This window comes from Carassius gibelio, chromosome A7 (genome assembly GCF_023724105.1).
Source record: "Carassius gibelio isolate Cgi1373 ecotype wild population from Czech Republic chromosome A7, carGib1.2-hapl.c, whole genome shotgun sequence".
NCBI lineage: Eukaryota > Metazoa > Chordata > Actinopteri > Cypriniformes > Cyprinidae > Carassius > Carassius gibelio.
Genome location: NC_068377.1, coordinates 5729258 through 5752069, shown reverse-complemented (window position 1 = coordinate 5752069; position 22812 = coordinate 5729258). Strand labels below are relative to the sequence as shown.

The 22812-nt window shown below is 36.3% G+C and overlaps 3 protein-coding genes and 2 non-coding genes across 6 annotated transcripts; all 5 read left to right on the top strand.

Moving 5' to 3' along the window:
- Positions 1-588: 588 nt before the first annotated feature.
- LOC128016493 (lysine--tRNA ligase-like) lies at positions 589-10656 on the top strand. 2 transcript variants are annotated; one of them, XM_052601021.1, is made up of 15 exons: positions 596-722; positions 1434-1564; positions 1716-1854; positions 1939-2104; positions 2877-2970; positions 3064-3250; positions 4138-4263; positions 4369-4488; positions 4572-4734; positions 6101-6274; positions 6393-6478; positions 7384-7469; positions 7560-7686; positions 9916-10059; positions 10216-10656. In XM_052601021.1, exons 2-15 carry the CDS (start codon positions 1446-1448, stop codon positions 10288-10290), a joined length of 1806 nt encoding a protein of 601 aa, XP_052456981.1. In that variant the 5' UTR covers positions 596-722; positions 1434-1445; the 3' UTR covers positions 10291-10656. The 2 variants fall into 2 exon arrangements, with proteins under 2 accessions (XP_052456982.1, XP_052456981.1); XM_052601022.1 differs by lacking the exon at positions 1434-1564 and having other exon boundaries at positions 589-722.
- A 711-nt stretch (positions 10657-11367) lies between these two features.
- Positions 11368-16048, top strand: LOC128016494 (glycine cleavage system H protein, mitochondrial). The gene is made up of 5 exons (XM_052601023.1): positions 11368-11630; positions 13713-13792; positions 15239-15302; positions 15382-15513; positions 15612-16048. Exons 1-5 carry the CDS (start codon positions 11480-11482, stop codon positions 15707-15709), a joined length of 525 nt encoding a protein of 174 aa, XP_052456983.1. The 5' UTR covers positions 11368-11479; the 3' UTR covers positions 15710-16048.
- A 2159-nt stretch (positions 16049-18207) lies between these two features.
- Positions 18208-22284, top strand: LOC128016492 (60S ribosomal protein L13). The gene is made up of 6 exons (XM_052601020.1): positions 18208-18335; positions 18879-18994; positions 19082-19223; positions 20751-20924; positions 21224-21280; positions 22079-22284. Exons 2-6 carry the CDS (start codon positions 18891-18893, stop codon positions 22235-22237), a joined length of 636 nt encoding a protein of 211 aa, XP_052456980.1. The 5' UTR covers positions 18208-18335; positions 18879-18890; the 3' UTR covers positions 22238-22284.
- LOC128017961 (small nucleolar RNA MBII-202) lies at positions 20607-20686 on the top strand. Its single transcript, XR_008184652.1, has one exon. It is a non-coding gene; the product is annotated as a small nucleolar RNA MBII-202 (small nucleolar RNA).
- LOC128017960 (small nucleolar RNA MBII-202) lies at positions 21090-21169 on the top strand. Its single transcript, XR_008184651.1, has one exon. It is a non-coding gene; the product is annotated as a small nucleolar RNA MBII-202 (small nucleolar RNA).
- Positions 22285-22812: the final 528 nt, after the last annotated feature.

Here is a 22812-nt window from a genome sequence, read left to right as displayed (position 1 = left end):
TATTTCCTGTGTTTGCAATGAATGAAGAGAACTGCACTTTTGTTTTCTGAGCAACAGAGGTCTCTGCTCACAGCCTGACAATATGACGAGATCACTTAGGCCTACGGTTTAAAACGTTTAACTACAGAATGCGTTTTGTCTCAATCAAATGCTTATTACAAATATTCGACAATACAGAAGCTGCATTGTATATTGTGCATAACATACAAACATGACTGTCGAAGTAATGCTATTTAAGAATAAAAAAATATATATGTGAGCAGTACTTCAAAAGACAAAACTTTAAATTAGGTCCATGTGTGGGCCTATTTTTTAATCAAATAAATATATTAAACACCTTTACATTTCACATATTTAAAACATTCTCTCTCTCTCTCTCACACACTCTCTCTCTCTCTCCTTCTTTCTCTCTCTCTCTCTCTCTCTCTCTCTATATATATAATCACACAAACATGCATATATATATATATATATATATATATATATGCATGTTTGTGTGATTATATATATATATAGAGAGAGAGAGAGAGAGAGACAAAATAAAGAAAGAAATTAATTAGAAGTAAAAAGAAGTGATGCAACAACAAGCACCGGTACTTTTACATTGAAAGTTGTTAGGAGCTCAGGCCCCGGATGTGTGGCGTGTGTGTGTGAGTCTCGAGGAATAGCGCGGAGAACATGGCAGACGGAGCTGTTGTGGATGGAGAGAAACTCAGCAAAAAGTACACGCATTTATAGCATTACAGCGCTTAAATCGATTCTGTGAGATATAACACTTAAGAGAAGTGTGCATGTGTGTATTATGTGTCTTATCTCGTCCGTTGTGATATATGAGCTCGATGTGGAGAAATGCATGCCGGGCAACGTGGTAGGATTCCCGTGCCTCTGCTCGACTCAGAGATCCTTTCAAAAATAAGATTCACATTCATTATTCTTCGTCGTGTCTTCATATGCTTATTTTACGGTAGCTTCTCCGCTGTTCAATTAGCTTATCTAACGTTACTCGTTTGACCCTAAATGCTTTCACTAACGTTATTGGACCATAAACGATCTGACGGATTCAGAAATACAATGCGAGCAAACTTAGTTATCATTTCAACTTCTGCATTACATTTTAGCCCTGTCTCGTAAATAATAAACGTAGTACGTTTAAGATGTTCCGAATTCGGTTTATATTTGAACCGATTCGAAAGATTCATTCCGACTCAAACGAACGAGTCATTCAGAGTCCCTGTTCGTCATGTAGCTCTCTGTCAGGTGTTTCATAACAGCATTATTGTTCTTATTATAGAATGACAAGCACAATTTATACGTCTGTGCCCATTATTTGGAAAAGGCAACAACAAAGATACCAAAATACATTTCTGATACAATACCAACCATATCTTACGTTTTTGTTTTTGTACCCTGATTTGTCTTGATTCATCAAATAGGACGTTCGCATCATGTTGACTCTGGTCAGAATATGCAGGCTGCAAGCGTTCAGGCCGCAGACGTTTGCTCTGCCCAGCTCACAAAACCTGCCTTTGCTTATTGAAGGAAGTCGCTGGAGAAGTGGCAAAAGGTTGGTGGTGTTTCCATTTCATGTGAAAAGCGACCAACCTTTTGTCACTAAAAAACTGCTTGCTGTATTGACCTCCAAAGCTAGATGTGCAACACCAATGCCTGTAGTGTTTTATCTACCGCGGCAACTGAGCGTCTTTCTTTGTCCTCAGTGAGCTGAAAAGGCGCATGAAAGCTGAGAAGAAAGCAGCTGAGAAGGAAGCCAAGGTCAAAGAGCAGGAACCGAAGGAGACCACTGACAAGTCACAGCAAAATGCGTATGGGGATGACGAGGAGACTCTTGACCCAAATGTACGTTGATTCTCGATTATGGAAGTCCCGTTAATTCAGAACGAAATGTAACAGATTCTTCTCATCTTTTCGTTTTCAATGCAGCAATACTTCAAGATACGCTCTCAAGCCATTCAAGCCTTGAAGGGGACCGCTGAAGACCCATACCCTCACAAATTCAACGTGGACTTGTCTCTTACTGCGTTCATCGAGCGATATAACAACCTTCAGCCGGGGGACCACTTGACAGATGTCATCCTCAGCTTGTCAGGTAAATGTCCTCTGCTTGTATTTTCAGTAGTGATGCACTAAAATAATTTCGATAAAAACGAAATGAATGTTTTCAGTTAGCTGAAAGCCGAAAATTAAGTTTGTTTATATTTGGATAAATAAACTTGGCATGCATTCTTTTTTTTTTTTTTAAGTATAATTGCAGTGACTAATAAAAACTTTCTCCATTAAATATAGTCATTGCTAACAGTTTGGGTAAAATTTTAAAGATCACCTAAGTAATAGTGCATATTAATAAAAGTTATCCTTTCTGGAGTTAATTTAATTTTTTTAGCAAACTATCGACTTTATGATGTAAATTTCAATGGTTAAAAAACACGAAGCAATGAGACTTGATAGTAAAGGAGAACTTCGTGAAGAGGAAGTGATGCTCGGTTTATGTGCTTGCCACTTTAATTGTGGCTTCGCCGATGTGTCTCAACGCATTAAAGAGCATCAAAATCATATTTATTGCATGCATTTTGTGATTAAATTGACAGAAAGCTAGAAAAGAAAAGAATAATGGCACATACTCTACAAATAATGTTTGGTTGAATGAATTCTGCGCATGCTTCAACAGAAATCAACATGGACTAAAAGATAGATCTTGGCGTTTGTGAGTTGATATTGGTTTTGGTCAATGATCTTATGATTTTCATCCACCTAGAAATGTGATCAATATAAAAAGAGAGATTTCTGCTGTTTGAATATCCTTTTGAAGACAGTTTGATCCTTTTCTTATTTTGTACCCTTGCGTTTCGTTTGATCGAAAGGTCGTGTCCACGCCAAGAGGGCTTCAGGTGCCAAGCTGCTGTTCTATGACCTGCGAGGAGAGGGAGTCAAGCTGCAGGTCATGGCCAACTCCAGGTCAGATTTACACTCTGCGCCATCACGTTTCAGTCTTTTTTGTTTTCTTTATTGTTGCAGTAAAATAACCAGTTTTTGATCTGCCGTTCTTAGGAACTACAAATCAGAAGAAGATTTTGTGCATATCAATAACAAATTGAGGCGAGGGGACATCATCGGGGTCCGGGGGAACCCTGGCAAGACTAAGAAGGGCGAGCTGAGCATTATCCCGATCGAGATGACTCTGTTGTCTCCATGCCTTCATATGCTTCCCCACCTTCACTTTGGCCTGAAAGACAAGGTATAGTCTAGTTGTTGAAACACCTTGGAAATAACACCTTTCTTTGAGTTCTGCTCCTCCTCAGCAGTGACTCCTGTTTACATTTTAGTGTCCGTACAATAGCAGAGCTACAAAGAATATGCTGTTTAACAAAGCAATTGCTTTTGAAAAAGAAATACATTTTAGCATACTTAAAAAGAATATATGTAGGTGGGGACTGAATTTGAGGTTTCCAGACACATAATTACGTTAAGTGCTTTTTTGACCACCTTAAGTAGGAAACAAGCACGTCTTTAAATGTAGTTCAACCTTTGCTTTAAAATAAGGTTTAAAGGGTTCTGCTCAATGCACAAACAAGCATTTATGGTTAGCTAAAATATACTTTCTATTGAAATTTGTATGTCGTGTATTGAAATCTATTTGTAATTAAGTTGCATTTTAGCACATTTAATATATATGAACTAAGTGAACACAGAAAGTGTTGGTTTGTAGTATTTTACCACGACAGAAGAATAAGTCAAGATTTAAAATGTATATTAAAACGTTTCATTTCAAATTATTCCAAAATGATATTTTTAGAAATGTACTAAGTTATGAAAGTGGTCTATTTCATTACAATTATATTATGCAAGTACAGTTTTTGAAAATACAATTTTAAGATTTGAAGTGGGTGCACACTTTTTTTCACAGAGGAGTTGCATGATATTTATGAAAATAATCAATATATATTCAGTATTTATTGCTCAAAGAAACATTGACTTATACTCAGATCCTTAGCATTTACAGATTGTCACAGTAGATGCCCGAGTACCTATTAAAGAATATATCTGATGTGTCAGTTGTTCTTCATTCATAATGTTGCTTGTACTGATCTACATGATTGTATTTTTCTGTCCTTGTTCCTTCAGGAAACCAGGTTCCGACAGCGGTATCTGGACCTGATTCTTAATGACTTTGTGAGACAGAAGTTTGTGACCCGCACCAAGATCATCACCTATCTCCGTAGATTTCTGGACGAGCTTGGGTTTCTTGAGGTGAGGAGGTTGATTTCTGCTGAGAAAAGCTATGCAGATTTCGCTCGTCTCCTTAGAGAGTTCCTTCAAGTTTCAATGGTTGCCCTTTGTGAATGTGTTTAACAGATCGAAACACCAATGATGAACCTGATACCCGGTGGTGCTGTAGCAAAACCATTTATTACTCACCACAATGAGCTCAATATGAAACTTTTCATGAGAATTGCTCCTGAGCTTTACCATAAGGTAATTGTATAACCGCAGTTGTAGTTCAGGAGTGGAATTCCTGAGTTGTATTGCATAATATCTAACCTTCATCAACGTTTCAGATGTTGGTAGTCGGAGGAATCGACCGTGTGTATGAGATCGGGCGTCAGTTCCGTAACGAAGGCATCGATCTCACCCACAACCCAGAGTTCACCACATGCGAGTTCTACATGGCTTACGCCGACTATCACGACCTGATGGAAATCACAGAGAAGCTGCTCTCAGGTTTGTTAAACCGCTGCTGTGCCTCGTTTAGCTCATTTTGTGATCTGTAATGTAGTGTTTTCTTAGTACCGAAATTTAAATATTCGGTACCGATACCAGTGAAAATCCACAGTTCTCGGAAACCAGTTTCGATACCAAAGCAGAACACAAAAATATGCTAATAAAAAAAAAACACTTTTTTTATCACAAAATAAAACCAATGCCATTATTTATACTTATTTACAATTGTGTTTAAAGTTTTCTACAAGTAATATAATTATGAAAAACAGTAAACAAGTTTCATCCAAATTTAAGTCTTTTAATTAATGAAATTTAATGTAATGCCTTAAAATAAATTTAATGCCTTTATGTAAAAATGAACTTTTATTTTGACAGGCTTTTATTTTGACACTGGTTTTACTCTAATGAAACAGTAAAATGCTTGTGAAGTGATGCAGAACAGTTCTGGTGATGTTGTTTATGTATTTATGTCCTCATTGAGATGGCAGATGCTGAAATTACTGCAAGGGTCACACACTTCATTCATTCATACACACAGACACGCAGAACATGTAGGATTCATATTTCAACCAACTTTGCTGCTTAACATTAACAGATACTGGTCCATATGGAGATTTGATTTGATTAATTAATGCTAACTTTGACAAATTCCTTGACTGTCCATATTAAAATGTGAGTTTAATTTTCATGACTGGATTTTGAGATTCCGTCCACGTTTTCTGCTTCGCGCACACAAGCTTGTTAAGAAACTGGAAACGTTCAGTAAAAGCAGAACATTAATGGTTTAGTTTCTTAGTGCATTCTAAAAGTGACCCAAAAATAAAAATTGTTGTCTCATCCAATGTTTTCCAGAAAATAAGTTGCATGTTATGAAAATTGTATGGTTGGGAGAGAAAAAAAAACACAGTTAAACTCACATTAATAATATATGAGTAACATTTCTTATTACATTCATAATTATTGTAAAATGCAAGAACAAAAAGACGTAAAAATAGACAAAATAAACGTTATAAAAATGTATTTTAGTTTCTCTCGCATAATAAACTTGGGGCCCAACTATCTCTGGCATTTGAAAAAAATCCAAATGTGTGCTTTGTGCATGCTTTTAGTGCTTGACATTAATATGGTAAGATATGATACTCGCCCTCCTGTCTTCAGTTTTTGTCCATCCATTGAAAGACCACATAACCAAACATTTTCAAGCTATTTCAGAGAGCTAATAAAGACATTGTAAAAGTAATCCATTCATATGGATTTCTTTCACAATCTCTTTGTGAACTTTTTGAAGCACCAACGTTTGTTTAAGGGACAGAAATCTCTCAGATTGAAATCTCCCAGCAGATTTATCTCTTGTTTGCTTTCACAGGAATGGTGAAGCACATCACTGGAGGTTATAAGGTGAAGTATCATCCTGATGGTCCGGAGGGACAAGCCCATGAAATAGACTTCACTCCTCCCTTCAGACGCATTAGCATGACTCAAGACCTGGAGAAGGAATTGGGGGTGAAGTTCCCGGCTCCTGACACCTACGACAGTGATGGTGAGGGTTACGGTCCATAAAAAAAAACAGAGGAGATCTGGGAAAATTACTTGATGTATGCTGGGGCTCTGTTGCTAGAATGATTAAAGCTCATCATTTTTTTTTTTTTTTTTTACAGAAACACGCAAGTTCTTAGATGACCTTTGTGTCCAGAAAGAAGTTGAATGCCCTCCTCCCAGGACGACTGCTCGTCTTCTGGACAAGGTATGAATACTGGACAAAAAACTGCCAATATAATAGAAATGAGTGACCGGGATTGAAAATACTCTTAAATGTTTTTGGGAATGCATTGTTTTTTTAACTTTATTATTTTCCTTTAGATTGTTCTAAAGACAAAACATAAGATGAATTCCTGAAACGTTTTAGGAAATTCGTGTTCTTAAAAATTCATCGTGATCAATCTCTTAAAGTCAGGAAAACCTCCAACTTGTCTTTATTTATTTTTATTATAATTTTTTTTTAACTATTTAGCATTACAACATAACATTAGCAACATATAACACATATAACTATTATTAGGAATGAGCATTGATGATGTAAAACGTTATGCATTACATGATTTTGCTAGATTTCTACATTTAGTTACAAAAATAGATGAGTATTAAAGAAGAACAATAGAGTTAAATAGGGACCTTTAAAAGTGTTTTTTTTTTTTTTTTTTTATTAAAAGATTTTCGGCAGCCATTTAGAATACACAGACTATTAAAAAATAAATAATAAAAATAACCTTCTGTTAATCCAGTCACAATTTGAAAAAATTCCACGCTTATGATTATAGAAATCTGCATCAAATTAAAAAATATTTCCTTTGAGTTTTTTTATCGATATGAATATTACGTTCTTTTTTTTACATTAAGAAAAAAAAATTTAAGATTAGCACTTCGAATTTGCATTCTTATGAAAATTATTTTCATTATATGATGACTTTCTTAAGATTTTCATGAATCCTGCCCCAGAAGCTTAAATAGCAGGCCAGTTAATTATATGCAATACTTGATTTCTCATCACAGGAGCGTCTTTACTGACGAGATGCGCATGAAAATCGCATTCAATTTTTTTACACATCCCTAACACATTCTAAACTCTTTTTGTCAATTTTTTGTTGACAGCTTGTAGGAGACTTCTTGGAGGTGAAGTGCATCAACCCAACATTCATCTGCGATCATCCACAGATCATGAGTCCTCTAGCAAAATGGTATGTGCCTGACTTTGATTTAATTTCACTGTAGTGTGTGGTTAAATCACAAATTCTTTAAAACATTCAACTGACGTGTCTCCTCCTCAGGCACAGATCTCAGAAAGGTCTAACTGAGCGCTTTGAGCTCTTTGTGATGAAGAAGGAGATCTGCAATGCCTACACGGAGTTGAATGATCCTATCAGACAACGAGAACTGTTTGAGCAGCAGGCTAAGGTGAAGATGCACTGTCAAATCATTTTCTGTGTTAATCTCACACCAATTGTTGAATTATGGGGGACTTTCTTTGTTTAGTTTACTATCAAACTTTTGCTAAAATATTTGCAAAATATGCGTTGTTTGCGGAAAACTGAAGTTAAAAAGTTTTTCTTAAATGTCTGTTGGCGTCCTCAAGTGGCGAGCTTCGTGATTGCATCATTAGAGTCCAAAAGATGGAATACATTTTTCCCAAGAGATCCACCGGAATAGCCTCCGAACAAGAACAGGGCTTCTTTTAACTTCTAGAAAAAACAATTTTTTTAGTACAAACTAAAACATTTTTATTAATACGGGAAACTGCCCATAATGCCTCAGTGCCCCTGACGTCTTACGTCATTACAGTGGGCCATGCGGATTTTACTCGGTCACTTGTTATCTAGCTTTGAGCGCAACAACACAAAAATGAGCGAAGAAAGTAACAATACACAGTCATCCTCAAAACCAATGGCAGAAGAGCTAACGGCGAGATGTGGGTCAGCTTTTTTAGCCTGGAGATGGTTTGGTTTTGACAAAAAAAGACGGGCAACAAACGTCGCCCATCTGTAGAATTTGTCGTACGCAGATCACCGTATAGCAGAGCGCCACAACCAACCTCTTCTATCATCTCCGTACAACGCACAAAACACAGTTTTTGAAGAGTACGGAAGGCTTTGTGCTGAACAAAACGGCACTGCTGCTAAAAACACGGTACAAAAAAAGAAACAGACACAACAGACCTTAGCAGAAACATTCACAAAGAAAACACCATATGACAAAAAAAGCGAAAAGTGGAAAACGATTACAAACTCTGTAACAAGTTTTATTGCACGGTCTATGTTGCCAATTCAATAAGTCAAGAAGGATGGGTTACATTTTGGGTTAATGTTACAAACTTTAGATCCCAGATATAATCTGCCCTTCAAGGAGATATTTCAGTGAAACAGCTCTACCAAAACTGTTCAAGTCTTGTCGACAAACGCGGTCACATAAATTGCAGGTCAGCTATTATGCCACGACCTCCGATCTGTGGTCCGGCAGAACCTCGGAGCCGTACTGCAGAGCAGTGTCTGTTTTTTTTATTTTGTTCCTTTTTGTCTTTTTTTATCCTCATCTTTTATATTAATATAATATACAAAAATGTTATATTGTGTTCTAATGTTTACATTTTGCAAAACACAACTTTTTTTTTTTAAAGAGGTAGTCACATTGTTGATAGTCTATTAATAATAGAGTACTGTTTGCAAAGCACAAAGTTAATATATTACGTACATATATTGTACTGAAAAAGCACTGTTCTTGTATTAAAATAAAGATTTAGTACAGTAATTTGGTTCATGTTTAAATAAATAATGTCTCATATCTTTATGAACTAGTAATTCCATACAATAATAAGTAAAATGTAGCAAGTCAAAAGACCAACTGGACCTTCTTTGCCAATTTGCACACCTTTCTTTAAAGGATTGCAAATTTATCGTCTGAATATCGATATCAGGATATTGAAAAAAATATATATAGAGAGATACAGTTTTGTCAATATCACCCACCCCTATCTGGTGTTATAAAGCAATAATTCTAGTCACTCACTTGATCTTCGTTTCTTCATTGTGGTGGTTTGATTGCTCAGTGGTAGAGTATTGCGTTATCGGCGCAAAAGGTCGAGGGTTCAATTCCCAGGAACACGCATACTGATAAAAAACAAAATGTATAGCCTGAATGCACTGTAAGTCGCTTTGGATAAAAGCATCTGCAAAATGCATAAATGTTCAAATTAAATAAATGAAAACTTTTATTCAGCAAGGATGCATTAAATTGATCAAAAGTGACAGTAAAGAGTGTTAAAGAATATTTCCATTTCAAACAAATGCTGTTCTTTTAAACTTTATCAAAGAATCCTAAAATATTCACCACGGTTTTGCACAAAAATATTAAGTGGAAAAAACATTGATAGTAATAAAAAGTGTCTCTTGGGCACTAAATTAGCAGATTAGAAGGATTTCTGCGGGATCATGTGACACGTAGAACTGTCTTACAATAGAAAACAGTTATTTTACACTATTTTTTACACTCGTTTATGTTGGCTTTATAGACTCAACCAATATGAATGTTCTATTAAAATATTCTGAAAAGAGCTTTTTTCCCCCATACTTAGTTTTTTCTTTACTGAGAAAATATCTTGTTGATAACTGAATGTTGCATCTGTGTCCACAGGCCAAGGCAGAAGGTGACGATGAGGCGATGTTTATTGATGAGACCTTCTGCACTGCTTTAGAGTACGGCCTTCCACCCACGGCAGGATGGGGCATGGGCATCGACCGCCTCACCATGTTCCTCACAGACTCCAACAACATCAAGGTAAAACCCACCATGGCCCCATTTCAGGACTATGAAAAATGTGAACCACTGCATGTATATGAATAAAACAGGACATTGTGGCCCTGTTTATAAACCGATCAAATCTCATTCAGTTTGAAAGAAAAACTGGTTCTGAATCCATGTGTTGTTCTTTAGGAGGTGCTTCTTTTCCCGGCCATGAAACCTGAAGACAATAAATCAGCTCCACCTGCAGAGGGCACTTCAGTGTAACACTGTGACTGGCTTCGTAGGAGTGAAGAAAACACCTGCGGATTTCGTCCATCTCTCAGTTTCTCGATTCAATCTGAACTGTCCCAAGTTATTGTCACTGTTGAGGGTTGTAGCCTGACTGTTTAAAACCTATGAACTGAAGGGAAGGATTTCAGCAGTTCTTTTAACGTTACGGCTTAACATTTTAAGGGGAATAGGAAAACCTGTTGTTTGTCCCATTGTCAAGTTCCTGCACTTCTGTGGCCTGGGGTGATCAATCATGGTTGAGAAACGTGCAGATGTGTTATGATCTCCTGTCCAACTGTGTGTTTTTTAACAGGCTGTTCAATTGAATCACATTAAAAATGACTTAGACAAGCCAAACAATTTGTGGGTTTTGTTTCCACATTGCATCTCTCCTTTATTTTCAAATAAAAACAATTCCTCACAAAATAATGTGCTCTTTTAGAGCAAGTCTTTTAAATGACAGAGTAAATTAATGATTCTGGTCATCATAATTTGTAAGGGTTATTTTACAATCTTATGAACTCTGAATTTTCTGTCACAAAAGTGCCCCCAACAAGTTTGTTAGATATAGATATATAAATCTAGCCTGCTATTTTATAGAGAGAGATTATACATAATAGATATAAAACGTTACACTGAAATACTGATGTGTGTCAAGCATTAGCGCAACATGATGTGATTAATTACACCTGTTGTTATTCCGCTAGGACACCTGCTTGAACTTAATTTTATTTTCTTCAAGTAATTGGTAAAATCTTAAAGTTAGTTTAATTGTTAAAAAAAAATGGTGCATTCGTAATTTTGTTCAGATCTGCGATCCTAATCAGGGTTTGGTGTATATCCGATTGGAATCGAATCATATTTAACAAGTGTGAACGGCAGAAATTACATGAAATACGAATTATTATTATTATGTATGGCTGAAAAACTGTATTTTTTGGGACCACTGTGCTTTACAGTGATTTTTACTTGTTACGCCACATACATCTTTTGCTTTCATCATGTTTGGACTTTGTATGATAGGACATATAGTCTGTGCCAATGTTCTTGTCGTTATCGATATCTTTATTCTCAGTCAAACTTATCAGAGGTCTGTGGTTCAGCGGGAGCGCGCTTTTGCCTCTCTCGCGCGGTCAAGTGAATCAGGCTGTTATTTCACGACTGAAGCCTAGAGTCGGTGAAGATGGCGATGTGTGCGGCGCTCCGATGCGTTTCGGCAAACTTCTCGGCAGCATTGCCCCTGCTCACGAGACCTGCACATATCTGGACGTGCCAAAATTCGCTGAGACCAAACGTTTTAAGGACGCTTTCCACGAGCTCGCGGCTCTCGGGAGGTAAAAACTTTACAGAACTCCACGGCTCCTCAATTTTACATCTCGCATCTAGCTATAAGAACAGCCATTCCTGTTTGCATTTTGGTCTTTTTAAAAGCTTTAATCTTCTTAATACCGATGTTTTCTGATCACCTGCATTTGTATTGGGCTTTAACGTTTGTTACATTGTAACTTTAGTTCGTTTGTTGCGTCATAAAGTTCCGCGGGCGTTTTGTACATTCCATTTTTTTTATTCGCTGAAAGTTACTTGGCGGATTCGATTTTCGGATACCGAAATATCCGTTTATTTTTGGAACTATGTCTTCGCTTTATTTTTGTGAAGTTTAAATAATGCCCGGTGTTATTTGACAGGCCAGTGTAATTTTTGCTGAAGCTTTAATCGGGCCACACAAATTTCCTCCGTTCAATATCATGTGGCTTTAATTATTTCGAGGTCTTAAATTAAAGTTAAGAATGTGTGCTGCATCTCGTGTCTCATATTTGACCAGAGGCCCCAGACTCTACATATAATCTCACTAAAATCTCATTCACTAGATCTAGAGCCATATAGGAAATTAGACTGATGCGTCACGTTCATTATGTTCCCTCAGATGCCTCGAGATCTAAAATAACAGGAGTGTCCCGCATAAAGCCCAGCTTGCTTCAGCATTCAGCCCTGCTCACAATCTGGTTTAAACCTGTATTGTTTCTGCATGGGCTGATGCTAGAATCCGAGTCAGTTGAGGCATTGCCCCTCTAGCAGTCCTCAGCTGATGGTGTTCATCGGTTTGCCAGACTCTTCTCCTAAGATCTATGTGTGGTTTATACACAATTGTGAACAGTCTATGCTAATTTTTCTGGGTCAGGTCTTATGTCAGGATGCCTCTATTTCCCTTGCACATTTTAATCATACCTAATATTTTTAATTCGAATCTCTTGTTTCACTGTGTGAATCTGATTTTGTGTTTATTGTGCAGAATCCCACACCTGAGTGATAAGAAACCTGTTTGAAAGCCGGTTGTTGATTTGCATTTGCCTGGGACAGAAAGTGCATCGTTCAGCATGCCTTAACCTGAACTTTTACAGCTTCTTCCACCCTCAGTGGCTGTGTCATGTTTACTACAATGATTTAAAAGTGTTTGGGAGTTAGAATAATACTGAAAAGCTGTTGCTGGAAATAATTAATGCATGATTAACCTTATGGAGTTTGAATGGTCAGACTACCATCAGCTGAAAGGTTAATGTTTATGCAAAATTAAATAACTTCAAAGAAAAGTGTCGTGCTTAAAAATCATGTTTTTTTTTTTTCATTCTTTCTTTCTCCAAGCCCAAACCGGCCAAACAGTTATTCTATTAAAATAATTTAATTTGTATTTTTTCCCCCCCATTTAATGGCTTTAAACAAAATAAGAAAGTGCATGGCACGCAATTCATGGAGTTCTAGTATACAGTCAAGTCTTCAAGGCTTTAAAGAATTTAAGTTATTTGCCCGAACTTTTGAAAGCCCTATAATTTTTAATTGTAGGAAAAGAATGACCTGAACATTATTCAGCATTTCTTTTTTTTTTTAACAATTTGTTTTTATTAAGCAGACATTTCAGTACAATACAAAATATGACGTACCAATCCAGACTGCGAGCATTTCCTTTTGTGTTCCACTTTAAATAACTAAATTATATATAATAGAGAGAGAGAATAAATGTTCATAACGTGAGAAGATTCCTAACTAAAATTAAAACCACTAAAAATAGTTGTATAGTTCAGTTGGTAACTGAAGTGAAATTTAAATAAAATATAAATAATAAATAAACTTACATTTAAAAAATGGCAAATTGTCTTGGGAACTAACTGAAATGTTGACATTTCTAAAACTGAAATAATGTTAAAAAAAAACTAATAAAATATCACAAAACACATTAAAATTAAAACTGAAAATATAAAAGTAAAAGCTTGTTCAAAATATGTATATTATAAATAGTATATACAAAAATAACACTGTGGGATTGACTAATTGACAGCACTATATATAGAGATTTTTTTTTAAGTGTATTACTTTAATGAATGGTTCTGTTTATCCTGGTCTTATTATTATTGTTTTTCCAGCTCTGAAGTTCACAGACAAACACGAGTGGGTGCGAGTGGAGGGGACTGTGGGCACGGTTGGCATCAGCAACTTTGCTCAGGTGTGCTGCTCTCTCTCTCTTTCTCTCTCTCTCTCGATATATATATATATATATATGAGATGGTGTCAATTCAGTTCAAATGTTTATTTTTTCATTATTATTATTTGTTTTTTACTATTTATTCTGTGACTGGGAGAAAAACTGAATTCTGAGTGAAAAGTCTGAATTGTGATATGTAATCTTGGATATTGCAAGAGAGTCACATTTCTGAGTTTCTCACAATAAAAAAAAAGGAAAACTGAGATAAATTATAACAATTACCTTTATTTACTTTTGTTTCTCAGCAGAAACTAGCTTCCATAGATATGCACCTTAAAGGGATAGTTCACCCAAAAATGAACATGTGATGTTTATCTGCTTACCCCCAGTGACTTTGTTTCTTCAGCAGAACACAAACAGAGATTAACTCAAACCGTTGCAGTCTATCAGTCTTATAATGTAAGTGGATGGGAATCACGTCTTTGAGAGTCAAAAAGACATACACAGACAAAACCAAATTAAACACTGTGGCTTGTGATGATACACTGTGGTCTTAAGACAGGAAACGATCGGTCTGTGCAAGAAACTGAACAGTATTTATATTGTTTTTTTCCTTTCTTCTTTAATCTCTGATCCTCCACAATGTCTGAGTGCGTTTACAACATGCAGCATGTGACGTGTGTGTATATGCTATGGCATACAGCTATGATCTAAAGATATTTACTGTAGAAGTACAGGTCATCACAATGGAAGACTATTTTGTTATATCATCAGACAACATGGAATTTGTTTGCCCAACTGTTTTTTTTTGACATCACGCGCTCGGGGCAATTGGACATTGCAGTGGATCAGAGGTAAAAAATGATATAAGTACTGTTCAGTTTCTTGCACAGACCGGTTGTTTTGTGTCTTAAGACCTACGTGTATCGTCACAAGCCACAGTGTTTAATTTGGTTTTCTTTGTATATATATTTTTTGATTCTCAAAGCCATGATTCCCATTGACTTACATTATAAGACTTACATTATAAGACTGATAGACTGCAACGGTTTGAGTTAAAAATCTTAGTTTGTGTTCTACTGAAGAAACAAAGTCACCTACACCTTGGACGCCCTGGGGGTAAGCAAATAAACAATCAAATGTTAATTTTGGGGTGAACTATCCCTTTAAAGGCAACTTGAAATAAGTCACAGCCCATTTTACTTCAATAATTTGACGTGTTTCCAAATAAAATGAAAAGGAAGGGAGGTGTTGAAACAATCACTTTTCTTTTTCATCTTTGGTGTAATGTGCTAAAAAAACACAAATAGGGAGGGTTTAATTTTAATTTGATGTTGACTTTAAAAGTTATGTTGTTTTACACTAATAGTATTGCAGTAGTGTCTTTTATGCAGTTTTCAAGTTTAGTTTAAAATGATCTTCCTTATTAATAGATGTTTGACATTTTCCTCCGTTCTATCACCACAGGAAGCGTTAGGTGATGTGGTATACTGTGGGCTACCAGAAGTGGGAACAAAGCTTGAACAAATGGGTGAGAAGAATCTGAAATCCCCATCTTACGCCTTCTGCCTGTTCTAGCACAAACAACATGAACTGTTTTTCTTTTTCAGAGGAGTTCGGTGCTTTAGAAAGCGTCAAAGCTGCTAGTGAGTTGTATTCTCCACTGACTGGAGAAGTGACCGAAATCAACACAAATCTGACAGATAACCCGGGACTAGTAAATAAAGCCTGCTATGAAGACGGTGAGTGCAGCTGTTAGTCTCTTACTAAACTGAAATCACATAATACTGTATATGAATGTGTCATATACCACTAAAACATTCCTTTCTCTCTCCTCAAGGATGGTTAATTAAGATGACCATAGAGAAACCTGCAGAACTTGACGAACTCATGGATGAAGCTGCTTATGAAAAATTCATCAAATCCCTCGATTCATAAAGGTGTTCAGACCTTCGTTTTTGTTGCTGTTATTGATCATTCAGAGCTTTTAGAATGCTGGTGGTACAATTAGTCCTAATTCTTTCAAATCTATTTATTTTGGTTTTGTAATTTTCTTTTCCACCAAAATAATCTTTTTGTAATGTGCTAGTTTAACAGACTCGTGTATTTTGCAGTCGAAAGCCAAATATTTCAAGGGCTTTTGGGTACAGTTTGAGGTGCTACACGTGGACTCAAACAAAGAGGGCTGGTTCTGCTGATTGTCTTAAATAGTATATTTGTCAATAAAACGTGTGTGACGTTGACGTAACATGACATGCAATAAAATCACAAATGTAACATTGTGAGCCAGATTGCGTCTGTGTTCTGCTGCACTGTTCTGGTGTGTTCAACTTTCACGACACCAGTGACGTATTGTTATTATAACTTAATGCATTTAATACATGATCAGTTTAGCAGATGAATGTGAAGCATTGCTTCTGAAGTACTTCACAGCAGATGCTTCCATCGTAGATCAACAAAAACATCTACAAAATTTCAGGTCGCTAACATTCTTTGCTTTTGTTCACCAAGGCTATGTTTATTTAATCAAAAATGCAGTAAAAACAATAATATTTTGAAATATTATTACAATGAAACTGTTTTATATTTTTATTAGCGCTATCAAATGATTAATTGCAATTAATCACATCCTAAATAAATTTGTTTGCTTAAAATATTAGTGTGTATATTTATTATGTTTATATAAAAAATGTTTTGTTTATATGCAAATATTTATATAATATAAACTCTTTATGTAAATATTTTTAAATGTATAGGTGCATGTTTGTGTATTTATATATACATAATAAATATACACAGTACACACACGTATATATTATCTAAACAAAAACTTATTTTGGATTCGATTAATAATTTGACCGCACTAATTTTAATGTGTTAAAATGTAACTTATTCCTGTGGTTCCAGACTTAAGTGTCTCTTTGAAAAATCTTTCTTAATGCTGCTCAAGTGCTGTTTTTTTATTATGATAGATGTATTTATTATTATTGTGATACATTTTTAAGGATTCTTTGATGAATTGACAATTCAAAACAGCATTTTTTTTTTACTGTAATTTTTTATCAATCGAATATATCCTTGTTGGAAAAAAAAGTATTATTTTTTGTCTTACTGACCTCAAATGTTTATACCGTACATTTATCAACATTTATTTACATTTACATTTATTTAGGACCAGGTTTTTTTTTTTTTAGGTAATTGTTTTGTTTGCAATCAAACCCTATAGGCAGTATTTATTTTGTTTTTGTACTGTACACCATGCACTGTTTGTTTTAGGAGCTAGTTCTCTCTCTCTCCTGATGTAGAGAAAGTAGGGCACCATCAGCACCTCCCAGCCCAGCACACCTTGACCTTTGCCCTTAGATTAAAAGACTGATGATTTTCCATGTTCCAGTTATCAATGATTAATGAACGGGTCATTATAGTGTCTTTTTCTGCCCTTAAGAAAATCTGACACCTGCATAACAGAATTCACGGCAGACTCCTTTGAACCCTTTCTTTGCAATTGTTAGGAAATAACATAGTTACTCATTGGCCAAAATTACATTTATTTATATGTGTATAATGCTACTTATTTTGGTTACTATAAAGAGATGATAGCTGTACTTGTTTTTATACTTTTTTATACAAGTAGTTATCTTTTTTCTCAGAAGTAATGAAATGCAACCAGAAAAATCAAATATAGCGGATCTTATCTTGAACTTTTGGGATGAATGACATTCATAACATAAGTGTAAAAGGCAAACAGATAATTATATAAGCCTTTGCACTATACAAGTTCACCAATATTACACAGGCCTATGAATGGCCATGTGCTCACAGGACTGTAGGATTTCACATATGGATATGCATTTTTGGTTAAAACTCATGTAGGAAGCCACTCTGCATTAATAATACATCTGTTTAAATAAGAAATCATTTGTGCGCCTTTAACAGGCTTTTCATTGAGGGAATTGTTCTTTAAGATAGACAAGGCTTAGATGACCACGTTCTCTGTGTAAGGCGGTTATTATACAGTCTATGGTGTAAGGACTCCCCCTAATGATTGATTTTCAATCATGCCTTTTTAAAATGTACTCTTATTAGACTACAGACAACTGTGTTCAAGAGTTTTAAAGTTCCCCAAATCCCATAGAAATAACTATATAATAATAATAATAATAATAACACACACACACACACACACACACACACACACACACACACACACACACACACACACTTTTCTTTTTATACACTGCTATACATTTTCATGTTTAGAAAATAATGTTACTAAATTAACCTCATATTATTTCTTTTATTTGCATGCACATATATCTACGTATATTCACGAGGCTATGGTAGTCTGTAGTAACTATTAATTGCCAATAAATAAATAAATAAACATTAGTTGTCAAACTGTTAATTTACTTACATCCACGTGTTAATTTGTCACAACAAAAACCAGCTTCACACTTCCGGTAGACCGGCACTTCTCCCTTTGCTATTGGTTCTTTTCTTCAGCTCCCATAAAACACCGCTTTGTCATTTCCTTTTCCTTTTCAGCCATTTTCCGCTAAAGACGGTATGTGCTTTATTCCGGCTAATCATGAAGTTTATCCGCTTTAATCCTTATAAATGCTTCGTTATGTGATGATTTAAGTAGTCCGGGTTTAAAGTGCAGTCTGTTTTATGTGTGAATTCGTCTGTATTGTTGTGTTACACATTACTGAGAGATAAAAAATGCGATTATTTCAGTACACGGTACTGTGTCGCGCTTTCCATGCAGCGAGCGCTTCTTCTAAAGTGAGTTATAAAAAAGTCAAGTGTTTTAAAACCTAAATAAAACGTGCATCCAGTCAAAGTATTCGTCGGTCTTGTTCACCGCTGTCTCTGACGCTGTCTGTGTCCAGACGCGTGAGCGCGCTCAGGCTCCAGCTGAGCTCGTGGAGAGTCTGACACAGACTTCGTCATAAACACAAAGCTGTTACAGTCTCGGCGCGCGCGCAGTTCTTTATGAAGTTAGTTCAGAGAGTTTATGGTTTCAGTTGATGCTGGTTGATCTGTGTGTGTGGATCTGTAGAAGGGAACTGTCTCCTCATTGCTGTTTCCTTCTCTCTCACACCAGGAGTGAGCAGTCATGGCTCCCAGCAGGAATGGCATGATCTTGAACCCTCACTTTCATAAAGACTGGCAGAAGAGAGTGCGCACCTGGTTCAACCAGCCGGCCAGGAAGATCCGCAGGTAACACACGGTTCTGCTGCAGAATGGGGTTTAACACTTTATGGAAAACATCACTTAATTAAAATGCATCTTGTTTTTTTTGTTTAGACGTAAGGCCCGTCAGGCGAAGGCTCGGCGAATCGCTCCGAGACCAGTTTCTGGTCCTCTTCGACCAGCCGTCAGGTGTCCAACCATCCGCTATCACACCAAGGTCCGTGCCGGACGTGGGTTCACCCTGGAGGAGTTAAAGGTAATGTTGATCCCACATTAACCCTTTGGCTTTTTTTAAAGGGTTAGTTCACCCAGATTTTCAATCTTGTCATTGTAATTGTTTTTGCGGAAGTACCAACCTAGCGTTTAGAAAGCAAACGTCCCAAGAGAATCACACGCCTGTTTTTAAAAGAAGGTAAAACAACGGTGTCTGGCGATTTTTGAAGTTGGAGGAGAAATTGAGATGGAGTTTTTCGCCCCTCTCCTACCTTAAAGGTCCCCTGAAGTGCCTTGGAACATGCAGCATTATTTTGTGGGTATGTAATTTAAACTGAAACCGGAAGAGAGGTTAGGACATAGAGCACCCCTTTTTAAAAGCACCCATAGTGTTTTGTTTGAAACTCTCTGAATCGTTACCTATTGCCTACATGGTGCACTACGAACCATTCAGTGTACAGGAAATACTACACAGTGAACAAGTGAACGATTTCAGACGGTGCTTCAGACTATTTATTGTGCAGGGGGTGTTTGATTGGTCAGAAGATTTCATAAGAAGATGAAGTACGATGTGACATCAAAAAGCACTGAGCCATTTTAGCAGAAGAGATGAACAGTAAGCTTTGAATGCTTATTTTCTGTTTTGGATAACCTGATGACTAACATATTGATACTAACATCTCATAAAAAACGTTAATTTTGAATTCATGGGGACTTCAACCGCATGCGACCTTTCCAACGTGATTATATGATGTGTGAATTTACAGATACGCATCACAGAGTTCGTGCAAGATGTACGTTTGTGGTTGAAAAATATATAAAAAAAAAATGTAAAATTACCGATTGTTTCGCTAGGTAAGACCCTTCTTTGGTTGCGAGTTCTTTCGTTGAAACTGCGATTTGGGCTTCAACCCTTTGGCCAAATCCTGGCATATTTTCCTCAAAAACCTTAATTTCGTTGCGACTGAAGAAAAAGACATTAAGATCTTGCATGACATGGGGGTAAGTTAATTATAAAGAATTTTTAGCTCTGGAAGTGAACTATTCCTTCAACTCCAAAAAGGCCATAAAAGTGGCGTAAATGCAAATAGAGGATAAACGAGACGCGGTTGCTTTATGATGATTTTATTTTAGACATTTAGTCACATAAACCCCCATAAGTTGTTTTCTTCACAAGGCTTGGGTTAAACCACTTGTTTCGTGTGGGTTCATTTTACGACATTGCTCTTTTTGGATCTTCCTGTTTTGGTTTCCTGGACTTTCAACGAAGAGACAAAAACCTCAAGTTTCAGAAATCTTCTGTTTCGAATATTAACCAAAGACTTATGGGTCTGGAACAGCTTTAGGGTCCATAAACGATGGCATTTTTTATTTTTGTGGGAACAATCTTCTTTGGGTCTCATTTACAGTTATTCAAACAGTCAGATGATGACAATTCTCCGGAATCTCTGAACATCATTGATGATTCCTTTTGAACCTTATTTGCTGATGACTGTTGACACTGTCAAAGCTGTTTCAGTATAAATCGAGTGTCACGTGTCTCACGTTGCACCGTAATTTGCTTCTACAGGCAGCGGGAATCAACAAAAAGGTGGCGCGCACCATTGGCATCGCCGTTGACGCTCGTCGGCGTAACCGATCCACAGAGTCTCTGCAGAACAACGTTCAGCGGCTGAAGGAGTACCGCTCCAAACTCATCATCTTCCCCAGGAAGGCTACTGCACCCAAGAAGGGAGACAGCACTGTAAGTGGCGTCCTTCAGTTCATAAAGCCAACCTCTCTTGGGTTGATTTGAATCTTTGTACTTTATAATGAATCAGATCATTAAGTCTTTGATGAATAATATATATGTTAGGTTATAAAATACTGTTTATTGTACAGGGTAACAGCTTTAGTGTTTGCAGTCAAATGATGACACTTTCTCCGGAATCTCTGCACATCCTTGATGACTTTTGAACCCTTTTAGCTGATGACTGCATACTGTTCAGCCATATTCTGCATTTTTTTGGTTTTTGGTGTCTTGACTGTCTTTTGTGCATACAGGAGGAGGAGCTCAAGATGGCTACACAGCTTTCTGGACCAGTCATGCCCATCAAAAACGTATGTATCTTAAGCCTGCTTTGCCATATTTGATGTACAAAAGCTTAAAGACTCAAAATGATCAAGGTTTGCAGAAAAACCTGTTGTGCACAATTTTCTACACTCTTTATGCTGTGGAAAGTTATTGGAGTAAGCTCGCTTTTACTATTGATAGATGCATAAATTTACACAAGGCCTAAAAAGGTCTTAAAGCCTTGCACAAGTCTTAAATTTATGAAGTCATGACATTAAATGTTGAATTGCGAAAGAAAAAGAAAAATCTTCCCCAGTATTTTGTTGTTTTCCAATGCAAGCATTTAAACATTAAGATGTGTAATTTATGCGAAATGAACAAATGTCAATGAAGTATGAGAACTTGAAAAGATATTTGCTCTTGTTTTAATCATAAACTCACTTCTGGTCACTTTCTCATTAAATTTTTTTTATAATAAATACATTCGTCATCAAGTATATGCATCAGCATCATTGTATATTTCCATTGGAAAACTATTCAAAAACATATCGAGGAAGAGCATCACTCACTCATTCAAATTCAAAGCATAACATTAAACCTTTTTCTTTGACTTTTGCTAATACCAGACATTTACAGAAAATAATAGAATTCAGTTTATCTATCTAAAATCTTAAATTTACTTCAGACCTGCAAAAACCAAATGCCAGCCATATATGATCTGAAGACTAATTATTTTGTCGGGTTTAACAGGGATCAGATGCAATTTGAGAAATGTGAAAGTAGGATGTTTTATGTATACATGTAGAGTTTTGCTGAATCTGAGGGAGTGTCTATATTTCCTGCAGGCGTACAAGAAAGAGAAGGCCCGTGTGATCTCAGAGGACGAGAAGAACTTCAAGGCCTTTGCCAGTCTGCGTATGGCCCGTGCCAACGCCCGTCTGTTCGGCATCCGTGCCAAGAGGGCAAAGGAGGCCGCCGAGCAGGATCCCGAAAAGAAGAAATAAACTTTACTTTGTAAGGATCTGCCAAAAAAATAAATGTCTAAAAATCGTTTGGGTTTTTTTTTGGGAGTCATTTCTTGGATTTTTATTTTTTTCTGTTTTATGGAGGATGTGTGTGTATTGATGCTTTTCAGTCTCAAAAGTGACTTTTTATTTAGAAGTTCCTCTTCAGACAGACACTTTCATAAGTCTCAGGGTGATGATAAAAGGAGCAGAAAAGCCAATGTTTGTTCTTTCTGGTTTAGTATGCTGCCAGCGTTACTGAAGTCATTGGTTTGATTCTAATTCAACAGGCATGGATAAAATTAGCAAATTTAATACGTGTAAAATATATTACAAATACATAATCTTTCATAGGTGAGTAAGACTACTTTCAATAATAACCAGAAGAGGGCAGCGTTTACATTTAATGATCTTGGAAGTTTTTGTTCCTCATTAAAGACATGGTTTAAACAATAACTTACATTTTTCCAAAGCTAATGGTTCATTTTATTTTTCTAAACCTGGATCTGCGTCAGAACCGCATTTAAATATTTTTTTTCAGGCCTTTTGCAAGGGAGACATGTTAAAGGGATGGT